Here is a 12374-nt window from a genome sequence, read left to right on the forward strand (position 1 = left end):
CTGTGCATTATGTTCAATGTGCACACTGAGTCTTTCTGCTGCACTTTTGGAGCAGAAAATGAGAGGAAACTCCACAGTTTTCATGATTTTTTGTCTTTGTTGAGGAGAATTTGGAGAGCTCGGTTTCTGCTTTAGTGCTCATGCGCATGTTGCGTACTGACATGCATTTAAGCTGCGTATTGCACTGCAGCATAAATGCATGCGTCCTGCATTCACTGCACAATGTAGATTGTGCATGATACGTGCGCACGTTGCTTTTTTGAACGCAGCGATTTGGGTGCTAAAATTTTGACCCAAATCCGTTTGTTCATAAAAGCAACATGTCAATTATTTGTGCGTTCTGGATGCAGCTCCCATTCTGTCTATGGTGGGGGCAGCAGCCAAAGCGCATGAAATCGGCTTTTAACAAAAATACTGCATTCATTATGCAGTGTTTGCGCAGCGATTTGAAGTGCACATGTGCTCTCAAATCGCTGCAGAATATTCAGCAGTTATGTGCGCATGAGCCCTTAAAATCTTCTTTAAAAAAAACAAAACAACCCTCAGTGTGAACATACTCTTATTGTACCTGGCATGGGTCAGGCTATAGACTCTATACCTGCTCCCTGATACGAATCACTCATGTGTAGCAACTTTAAAATGAACAATTTTAACAAGTTATAGGTTTAACTAGATAAATCCCCAATTTTTGAAATGTACAAAAAAAGCTAAGTCTAAATATTTTTTCACCACTTGACAAGTGCCCTGTAAGGCTGTGACTACTTTTGCCAAGCACATGACATGATTCTAAGAGCCGGCCCGCTATTTGTACAGAACATGTCTATATGCACTTTTTATTGCTTTGTTATCATTATTGTTCTCATTGGACTCACAGAACATATCAGTAAGGTTTAGTAGGCTGTATGTCAATCAACCCATGAGAAAGATTCTTATAGCAAGTGATTGCCTACAAAATCACCTCCAGATTTAGTTGTAATCTCCTGAACCTTTGGGCCACTTTTGTGGCAGAACTTGGATACATCAGAGTATGTTCTGGTCCCCTGGTCATCCAATCTGATTCTGGACAGGAAACATCTGGATTTAAATTTACTGGAGACTTTTTAATCCTTGGAATTAGGATTGTCTGAGAGTTTTATACTTATTTGTATATACCGTAGGTTACAAGAAATACGGTGATGTCTCTCACAATGATGTCTTCCACCTGTATAGACTTTTTAGGTTTTTTCTCAGTACTTTCATTTGGCTATTTATATGTGTGTACATTTTGTGAGTATGGAAACCATAAGTAAAGGAAATCTGTCTCTAAGTTTATGCTACTTAATGTGAGAGGAGCTTGATGTATATACAGAGAACCTGACTTTAGTGATGCATTACTTTCCAGGCTGCTGAGACTACCTTTTTTATAATCATTTTTTTGTCAGCAGAAAATTATCACTGGATGACTATTGGACTTTCTGCCAAATAGTTTATCCCAGCCCCCACCACTGATTGGCAGCTTTCTTCTCTGCACAATAAACACAGAAAGCTGACAATCAGTGTATTGGGCGGGTTAATACAGAGCTCAGCATTCAGAGAACTGCTAAATCTACAGCAGATAAAACAGTTTTTAAGCAAAATTGTAGCATCCAGTAAAGTATGATACACCATTGAAATCATGGTTTCCACCCCTACAACAAGGATGTACAACACTTACCAACACATGATCCATTTTCTGATTTTATAAATCCACTGGGACATAAATCAATGCACTTGTAACTTCCACGTGTGTTTTTGCACAGTTGGTCTGGTCTGCAGACACTCTGACGGCATTCGTTCAGGTCTGCAGGGATATAACATACATGAGTGAATATTGTCCTTATACCATCGTAACAGCATTAGACCTGTTGCCCTACAACAAGAAAAACTCCTCAAAACAGTATTTTCATGAAGCTTAAATAATAAAGGTGTTTAAACTCCTCGAGAACCTCCCTGTGATTACAGACAAAGGCTATGTTCACACATTGCATTTTTACTGCTTTTCATTAGGCAAATAAAAAGCTGCTTTTTATCATACCAGCAAAAGCTCTCAGATTTCAGAAATCTCATGCACATGATTGCTTTATTTTCTGGACTGAATTGGAAAACTGCTGCATGTCAATTCTTTCAGTATTTTTGCAGCAAAAATGCAAACATGTGTTTTTGCTGCTTGCTGAATTAATCTAAATTTATTAAACATGTATTGTAGACAAATGACTTATTTGAAGGGAATCTGTTGCCCTGTTGTGTTTTTTTCAGTTATTAATATTGGCATACAGGTGGCATAAAGATGAAGAAAGCCATACCTGTCTGCCTCCTGGATGAGGGATCATTTGGCAAAAATCCTCTTTTATTTCTTCTATCTTCCAAGCTATGGGGTGTGTGCTGCCCAATAGAGCAGCCTGCCCCTCATCTTCATTATACAGGATTATCTATCCCCTACTCTTCAGAGCCCCTGTGATGTCAGCTGTGCAGCCGGAAATGCCACGCCTGCGCCTTCTGCCTGCTGTCCCTCCCTGCACTGTTAGGGTGGAAACACATCTATGCGAGTAAAATCGGTCCGACTGGGCTGAAAAAAACTCGCTGCCATTCAGCGCTGCTACATGACCGCTGACAGCAGACACAGACAGCCATGCAGCAGAGCTTAATGGCAGATGACAGCAGACACAGACAGAGCCGCACAATCAGAATGAACTCGGGTGAACTTCACCCGACTTCACTGTCATGCTGCGGCTCTGTCTGTGCTGCGTCCTGATTAGCGGTCACCCGTGAAGGACTCAACGGTGACTGCTAATCTCCTGAGTGACTGAAGTTAGCAGCCCTCTCTCATACTCACCGATCCCCGGGGCAGCGCTGCACGGCGGCGGCTTTTACTATTTTGAAAAAGCCGGCCATTCATTAAGCAATCTCGTATTCCCTGCTTTCCCCACCCACAGGCGCCTATGATTGGTTGCAGTGAGACACGCCTCCACGCTGAGTGACAGGTGTCTCACTGCAACCAATCACAGCAGCCGGTGGGCGGGTCTATACTGTGCAGTGAAATAAATAAATACATTTAAAAAAATGGCGTGCATTCACCCCCAATTTTACTACCAGCCAGATAAAGCCATACGGCTGAAGGCTGATATTCTCAGGATGGGGAGCTCCACGTTATGGGGAGCCCCCCAGCCTAACAATATCAGTCAGCAGCCGCCCAGAATTGCCGCATACATTAGATGCGACAGTTCTGGGACTGTACCCGGCTCTTCCCGATTTACCCTGGTGCGTTGGCAAATCGAGGTAATAAGGAGTTAATGGCAGCCCATAGCTGCCACTAAATCATAGATTAATCATGTCAGGCGTCTATGAGACACCCTCCATGATTAATCTGTAAGTTACAGTAAACACACACACACATGAAAAAATCATTTATTAGAAATAAAAAACACAAACAAATTCACTCATTACCAATTTAATAAGCCCCAAAAAGCCCTCCATGTCCGGCGTAATCCACAGACCTCCAGCGTCGCTTCCAGCATGAAGGTGACAGGAGCTGCAGCAGACAACGCCGCTCCTGTCACCTCCACGCAGCAACTGAGGTGAGTATCGCGATCAGCTGAGCTGTCACTGAGGTTACCCGCTGTCACTGGATCCAGCGGTGGCCGCAATTTACCTCAGTGACACCTCAGCAGATCGCCCTACTCACTTCAGTTGCTGCATGGAGGTGACAGGAGCGGCGGTGTCTGCTGTAGCTCCGGTCACCTCCATGCAGCAAAGCTGGAAGCGACGCTGGAGGTCCGTGGATTACGCCGGACATGGAGGGCTTTTTGGGGCTTATTAAATTGGTAATGAGGGAATTTGTTTGTGTTTTTTATTTCTAATAAATGATTTTTTTAGGTATGTGTGTGTTTATTTACTGTAATTTACAGATTAATCATGGAAGGTAACTCGGGGAGATGCCTGACATGATTAATCTAGGATTTAGTGGCAGCTATGGGCTGCCATTAACTCCTTATTACCCCGATTTGCCAATGCACCAGGGCAAATCGGGAAGAGCCGGGTACAGTCCCAGAACTGTCGCATATAATGCATGTGGCAATTCTGGGCAGCTGCTGACTGATATTGTTAGGCTGGGGGGCTCCCCATAACGTGGAGCTCCCCATCCTGAGAATACCAGCCTTCAGCCGTATGGCTGTATCTGGCTGGTATTAAAATTGGGGGGGACCGCACACCGTTTTTTTTAATTATTTAATTATTTATTTCACTGCACAGTATAGACCCGCCCACCGGCTGCTGTGATTGGGTGCAGTGAGACACCTGTCACTCAGCGTGGGGGCGTGTCTCACTGCAACCAATCATAGGCGCCGGTGGGCGGGGAAAGCAGGGAATACGAGATTGTTTAATGAGCGGCCGGCTTTTTCACAATAGTAAAAGCCGCCGCAGCAGTGAGAAAGCCGTGCAGCGCCGCGCCGGGGATCGGGGAACGGTGAGTATGAGAGAGGAGGGGAAAATGACCGACAGACTGTGAGAGAGGGACAGAGATAGTGACAGACCGACAGAGAGAGAATAGAGACCGAGAGGGAGAGACCGACTGACAGAGAATAGTGATTGACAGACATTGTGATACATCGCTCGTTTCCAGTGTTTTAGGAAACATGCGAGAAATGAATTTAGAAAATCGGATGTCACTAGGATGGTGTGAGTGCCGTCCCGTGACATCCAATTATTTACACGCTCCCATAGACTTGCATTGGAGAGACTCGTAGTAGAAACTCGCAAAAAAGCAGCATGCTGCGATTTTTTTCTCAGTCCGATTTGGACTGAGAAAAAAAAAATCGCAGATGAGAGCTGAATCATTCACTAACATGTGTCCGATTCCAATGCGAGATTTTCTCGCATTCCTCTACTGCGAGAAACTCGCAAGTGAGAAGCAGCCCTTAATCAGCAGCGACTACCCAGTGCTTGTGCACAGCAAAATTGAAGTCTGTGTTCACAGAAGGGCAGAACAGTGCAGGGAAGTGCAGGCAGAAGGCACAGGCATGAGAATTCCGGCTGCACACCTGACGTCACAGGGACTCTGAAGAGAAGGGGAGGTAAAATCCTGTATAATAAAGACTGGAGGCAGGCTTATCATCCAGGCAGCACACGCCCCATAGCATAGAAGATACAAGATATAAAAGAGGATTTTTCCAAAACAACCCCTCATCCAGGAGACATAAAGGTATGGCTAATTTTACCTTTATGCAACCTGTATGCCGTTATTAAAAACTAAAAAAATGCAAACGGGTGAAAGATTTCCTTTAACCCTTTAGTGACGGGGGTAATTTTCACCTTAATGACGAGACCAAATTTTGCAATTCTGACCAGTGTCACTTCATGAGGTTATAACTCTGGAACGCTTCAACGGATCCCGGTGATTCTGAGATTGTTTTTTCGTCACATATTGGAATTCATGTTAGTACCAAATTTAGGACAATATTTTTTGCGTTTATTTATAAATAAATTGAATTTTGGCAAAAATTTTGAAAATTTAGCAATTTTCAACGTTTGAATTTTTATACCGTTAAACCAGAGATTTTTGTGACACATAATAGTTAATAAATAACATTTGTCACTTGTCTACTTTACATCAGCACAATTTTGGAAACAACATTTTTTTTGTTAGGAAGTTAGTAGAGTTCAAAGTTTATCAGCGATTTCTCATTTTTACATCAAAATTTACAAAACCATTTTTTTAGGGACCACATCACATTTGAAGTGACTTTGATAGGCCTAGATGACAGAAAATACCCAAAAGTGACACCATTCTAAAAACTGCACCCCCCAAAGTACTCAAAACCACATTCAAGAAGTTTAACCCTTCTGGTGCTTCACATGAACAAAAGCAATGCGGAATGAAAAAAAGCAAAAATTAAATTTTACCTAAAAATGTTGCTCTAACCCAAATTTATTCACTTTTAGAAGAAATAACACAACAAAATGGACCCCAAAACTTGTTCCCCACTTTCTTATGAGAGCGCCGAGACCCCACATGTGGTCAGAAACCTCTGTTTGGACAAATGGGAGGGCTCGGAACAGAAGGAGCAATATTTGAATTTTGGAAAGCAAATTTGGCTGAAATAGATTGCGGGCACCATGTTGCATTTACATGTCCGCTAAGGTACCTAAACAGAAGAAACCCCTCACAAGTGACGCTATTTTGGAAACTAGACCCCTCAAGGCTTCTATCTAGGGGTATAGTGAGCATTTTAGATCCACAGGTACTTCACAGATTTTGTTAATGTTACGTTGTCATATTGAAAATTTTAATAATTTTCTCAAAAATGTTGCTTTAGCATCAATTTTCTCACTTTTTCAAGAGGTAATTCCAAAAATTTGACCTCAAGGTTTGTTACCCACTTTTTTATGAGCGCGGTGATACCTCACATGTGGTCTGAAACCTTTGTTTGGACAAATGGGAGGGCTTGGAACAAAAGGAGCAATATTTGAATTTTGGAAAGGAAATTTGGCTGAAAAAGATTGCGGGCACCATGTCGCATTTGGAGGTCTTCTAAGGTACCTAAACAGCAGAAACCCTGCACAAGTGACCCCATTTTGGAAACTAGGCCCCTCAAGGAATTTATCTAGATGTTTGGTGAGTACCCTGAACCCCCAGGTGCTTCACAGAATTTTAATCACCATGAAATTTATTGTGTAATTTCTCCTGAGTTTGGCGATACCTTATATGTGGTGGAAATCAACTGTTTGGGTACACGGCGGGGCTCGGAAGGGAAGGAGTGCCATTTGACTGCAAAATTGTCTGGAATCAATAGCGGACGCCATGTTGCATTTGGAGAGCCCCTGAGGTGCCTATACAGTGAAGCTCCTCAACATGTGGCCACATTTTGGAATATAGACCCCACAAGGAATTTATCTAGATGTTTGGTGAGTACCCTGAACCCCCAAGGTGCTTCACAGAAGTTTATAATGTTGAGCTGTGAAAATAAAAAAATGCATTTTTACCACAAAATTGTTCCTTCAACAAGGTAGCTTTTTTTTTTACAAGTGTAAAAGGAAAAAATTCAGCATAAAATGTATTGTGCAATTTCTCCTGAGTATGCTGATACCTTATGTGTGGTGGAAATCAACTGTTTGGGTGCACAGCAGGGCTCGGAAGGGAAGGAGCGCCATTTGCCTTCACAATTGGCTGGAATCATTAGCGGACGCTATGTTGCATTTGGAAAGCCCCTAAGGTGCCTAAACAGTGGAGGTTTCCCACAAGTGACCCCATTCTGGAAACAAAACACCTCAAGGCTTTTATCTAGGTGTATAGTGAGCAGTTTGAATCCAAGAGTACTTCACAGAATTTGATAAGCATAGGTTGCCATATTGAAAATGTTCATTTTTTTCACAAAAATGTTGCTTTAGCATCATATTTATTACTTTTCAAGAGGCAACAACAAACCGTGGACATAACAGGTTGTTATCCAATGTCTTATGAGCACAGGGATACCCCATATGTGGCCAAAAACCTCTGTTTGGATAAATGGGAGGGCTTGGAATGGAAGGAGCACCATTTGAATTCTGGAGAAGTTGAAATAAATTGCAGGCACCATGTCACATTTGCAGGGCCCCTTGGGTACCTATACAGCAGAAACCCCCCACAAGTGACCCCATTTTGGAAACTGGATTTTATTCAGGAGTATAGTAAGCATTTTGAATCAACAGGTACTTCACAAAAATGTTGCTGTAGCAACACATTTCTCACTTTTAGGCTATGTAGCCATGATGCAGCGATACGGCGTCTAGTACACAGTTTCAGCCTTCCTGCAGAGATGTGAGTGTTGTCCAGGGGAAAACGAAGCTGCCCATGCTCACGATTTGGGTTCAGGCTGCTGTGGAGCTCTATGCTACTTGCAGAGAACACTCTTGTCTCCGCAGCATAAATTGACATGCTGAGCCTCGGGAAGCTGCGCCACAGGTCGGTTTATGCTGCGGAGAAGAGAAGCACATTGGGCATGGGATTTCTAAAAATCCTTCCACTGTGCTTCTACTGCACAACGCAGCGTTATGGACGCAGGGAAAACACTCTGAGCTCAAAACGCTGCAAACCCTGATTGTGGGCACACAGCTTAAAATGCTACAATGGATGAATGGATAGATGTCAAATAAATATAACGTCCCACCCCCTGCATATTTTAAGCTGGCGCCCTTTAGTGCCTTTCATGTGGCACTAAAGAATGCCTAGCCTTGTATTTAGCCCCCCAAAAAATTAATAATTAAAATAAACGACGTGGGGTCCCCCCTATTTTTGATAGCCAGCTAGGGTAAAGCAGACAGCTGTAGCCTGCAAACCACAGCTGACAGCTTCACCTTGTCTGGTGATCAATTTGGAGGGCTCCCCAAGCGTTGTTTTTTTTAAAGAAAACAAACGTTGGGTCCCCCCCAAATTAGATCACCAGCCAAGGTGAAGCGGACAGCTGGGGTCTGGTATTCTCAGGGTGGGAAGAGCCATGGTTATTGGACTCTTCCCAGCCTAAAAATAGCAGGCCGCAGCCGCCCCAGAAGTGGCGCATCCATTAGATGGGCCAATCCTGGCGCTTCGCCCCAGCTCATCCCGCGCCCCGGTGCGGTGGCACTCTCCGGTACCGGGGGTTTTGGGGGCACTAGGGGTTTATATTTCTTTCTCATCTGACATGTTTGATCACGTCAGATGAAAAAGAAATCAGTTTTACCGGTCATTTCTTTTTTTTTTCATGTGTTCGTCGGTATACGGTGTATACCGGTGATCACATTATCGGGGTCCAAAAAAACCCCCGATTCATAATCTGTGGGGTCTCAGCTACCCCCAGTAGCTGAAACCCCCAGAGAGTTTCGGCCGCTGGGGGGGCGCTACAGGGTTTTTTCGGCCCGCTGCTTTTAAGCGGCGGAACAGAATAGGTACCCTGTTTTGCCACCGCTTTAAGTCGTACGGCCGTCGTTATGAGGTTAATCTGCATCTAAAAATGCTGCAAAAAAGCAACAAAAGTACAGCAAAAAGGTGACAAAAAAAGCAGTTGAAATACAGCAAAACCTGCTTTTTGTAAGCAGCTTCTTTACTGCCAAGAGAGCAGGATTTACCTGTAGAAAAAAACAGCAAGAAAGAAGCACGTGTAAAAGTATCAGAGTATACAGCAGCTGTTGGCTTATTCTGTGGAGACTAAATGTTGTGATGACAAACATAATGGTTGCTGCATTTCCCAAGTAGAGTTGAGCGCGGTTCGTGGTTCTCCAGTTCGCAGTTCGAGTGATTTTGGGGGGGTTTCTAGATAGAACTAGAACTCGAGCTTTTTGCTAAAAGTTCGTTAGCTCGAGTTACGTTCGAGAACGGTTCTATCAGCAAAAAGCCAAGCTAATTACTAGCTGGCTTTTCACTGTAATAGTGTAAGTTACTCTGTGACTCACACTATTATGAAATTTCAGCGTATAGTGTGCGAGGGGCTGCGCATTCAGATCATTGCTGCTGGGATAATCGCCATTTTTAAATTTTTTTTCTTTTCTTCCTTCCCTAAGCCCGTGTGTAGTGGGGCGGGCCAGCATGTCAGCCAATTCCAGACACACACACAGCTAAGTGGACTTTTTGCCAGAGAAGCAAGGGCATGTGTCATAGGCTGTCCATGTCACATGTCCTTGCATTATAAAAACGGACATTTTGTGCCAGCACGGCATTATCTGCCTTCTGCATCTGGGTGTCAGTCACCTCTCACGCAGATCCTGTCGCCGGTCCTGCTGTGTACGCTATACACACAGCGTTCTACAGATTAGGAACAGAATTTTATTTCAGCCCTTTTAAGGGCTAATTACAGCTGGCTCAGAGCCATAGGTGACAGTCAGGTCCGTGGAAACGCTTTTTACAGCTACAGATAACAGCATCTGTGTAGCTAAGCTCAGGGAATTGCTTGCTGCATTTCACCATTAGAAGGGATAGAAAGTGAGGCTTCCTTTCCTCTACACTGACCCACAACCCAGCCACTGTACCCTCCTGCCCTTTTTAGCAAAGCCATTTTAATTACAGAGTGTTGCCAGTTAGTGCCATCCAAAGAGTGGCTGCTGTCCTCCATTATTGTGCCACTTGTGCCAAGCAAGTCCCACCACCTCTGCATTACACCCTCCTGCAAATTTTTGCAAAGCCATTTTAATTTAAAAGAGTGCTGCCAGTTAGTGGCATCCTAAAAGTGGCTGTGGGACTCCATTAGTGTCCCACTGGTGCCAAGCAATTCCCAGCTCCTCTGCATTGCACCCTCAAGCTCATTTTTACTAAGCCATTATAATAGCAAACACTGAGGAAAATTAGTGGCATCCAAAAAGTGGCTGTTGGACTTCATTAGTGTCCCACTGGTGCCAAGCAATTTTTAGCACCTCTGCATTACACCTTCAAGCTCATTTTTACTAAGCCATTATAATAGTAAACACTGAGGGAACTTAGTGGCATCCAAAAAGTGGCTGTTGGACTTCATTAGTGTCCCACTGGTGCCAAGCAATTTCCAGCACCTCTGCATTGCACCCTCAAGCTCATTTTTACTAAGCCATTATAATAGCAAGCACTGAGGAAACTTAGTGGCATCCAAAAAGTGGCTGTTGGACTTCATTAGTGTCCCACTGGTGCCAAGCAATTTCTAGCACCTCTGCATTGCACCTTCAAGCTCATTTTTACTAAGCCATTATAATAGTAAACACTGAGGAAACTTAGTGGCATCTAAAAAGTGGCTGTTGGACTTCATTGGTGTCCCACTGGTGCCAAGCAATTTCCAGCACCTCTGCATTGCACCCTCCTGCACATTTTTACTAAGCCATTATAATAGTAAACACTGAGGAAACTTAGTGGCATCCAAAAAGTGGCTGTTGGACTTCATTAGTGTCCCACTGGTGCCAAGCAATTTCCAGCACCTCTGCATTGCACCCTCAAGCTCATTTTTACTAAGCTATTATAATTGCAAACTGTGCTGCCAATTTAAGGCTATGTGCGCATGTGTGCGTAATTCATGCAGTTAACTGCATGCGTCCTGCGTCCCCTGCACAATCTATGGAGATTGTGCAGGGGCCGTGCGCACGTGGCATATTAGAACGCAGCGCTTCGGCTGCTGCCCGAATCGCTGTGTTCTAAGAAGTGACATGTCACTTCTTCCGTGCGCTTTGCCGGCAGCCCCTGCTCTGTCTATGGCAGGAGCTGCAGGCAGAGCGCACGTTCTCGCCGGCACCATGCGCTTCAGAACGCAGCTTTTCAGCTGCGCTCTGAAGCGCACCTTTTTGGTGAGGTGCAGGGCACACACGTGCGCACATAGCCTTAGGGCCATAGTTGCATTGTCAGGGATAGTCAGTGTTGTTTCTTCTGCTGTCAATAAAGCTAGACCACCTCTGCAATCTACACCACCTCTCAATTTTTACTACCACATTTTAAGTGGACAATCTTGTCGCAATCAAAATGAGTGGCAAAATGACAGATGCTGGTGGAAAGGGGAACAGGCGTGTTGGAAAAGGAAAAAAAGTTTGTGTCCGTGGGGAAGGTGGTAAAGCTCCATTAACATCTGCTGAAGATAGGCCATCTTCCAGCAAAAGTAAGATGTCTACTACTTTCCATGGACAATCCGATGTGCTCCCTTTTTTACAGACACGAACAACTGGAAAAAAGGTAGATGATGCCCAAAAAAAGAACATGCTTGAATGGATATCAAGTGCTCCAACAAGTGCCCTCTCCGCCACCTCAACTACCTCATCCAAAAAAAACAGTCCTCTGAGTTGTCATCCCAATCACACTTGCTTTCTCCTAGCTCTCAAGTCTCTATCTGCCCTGCGCAGTATGGTGTGACAGAGATGGCTGAGTCTGCTCCCAAGCTACAGTGAGTACTGACCAGGAAATGGTCTGCAGTGATGCCCAGAACCTTTGTGACTCAGATTCAGGCCGTGATGACCAAGTTTCTGAGCATAATGTTGACCCTTATTCACTAACTGTAACACCTGTTGTTATAGACAATGAGGAACATACTGATGACGATGAGACGCAGGTACCAGATTGGGATAACTTAAATATTCGGTCAGGGCAGGAAGAGGCTCGGTCTAAGGGTGAGGGGAGTGCAAACACAACGCTTGATGAGGAAGTTCTAGATCCCACCTACTGTCAACCCACAGTCAGGCACTCGAGGAGGTCAACAGAGGCGGTGGAGGAGGATGCAACTGACGACGAAGTTACCTTGCGCCTTCCTGGACAGAGGAGGAGTACTGGTAGCACGTCTACAACTGCATCCTCAGCCACCACTCTGCCTCTGAGCACTAGTTGGGGTGGCTCAGCAGGTCGCATGTCCTCTAAGCCTTGCCTAGCCTGGTCCTTTTTTGACCTTGCAAATGATCGCCCAAATCATGTGATC

General features: G+C 44.4%; 1 protein-coding gene across 1 annotated transcript in view; it reads right to left on the reverse strand.

Annotated features, from left to right (window-relative positions):
• The window catches only part of HMCN1 (hemicentin 1), a 921797-nt gene that overhangs the window by 77984 nt on the left and 831439 nt on the right, over positions 1-12374 (reverse strand). The window contains exon 102 of the mRNA XM_075322013.1: positions 1694-1819. Coding sequence (XP_075178128.1) covers positions 1694-1819 — 126 coding nt within the window. The remainder of the gene's footprint in view (positions 1-1693; positions 1820-12374) is intronic.

Source organism: Anomaloglossus baeobatrachus, chromosome 8 (assembly GCF_048569485.1).
Source record: "Anomaloglossus baeobatrachus isolate aAnoBae1 chromosome 8, aAnoBae1.hap1, whole genome shotgun sequence".
Classification (NCBI taxonomy): domain Eukaryota; kingdom Metazoa; phylum Chordata; class Amphibia; order Anura; family Aromobatidae; genus Anomaloglossus; species Anomaloglossus baeobatrachus.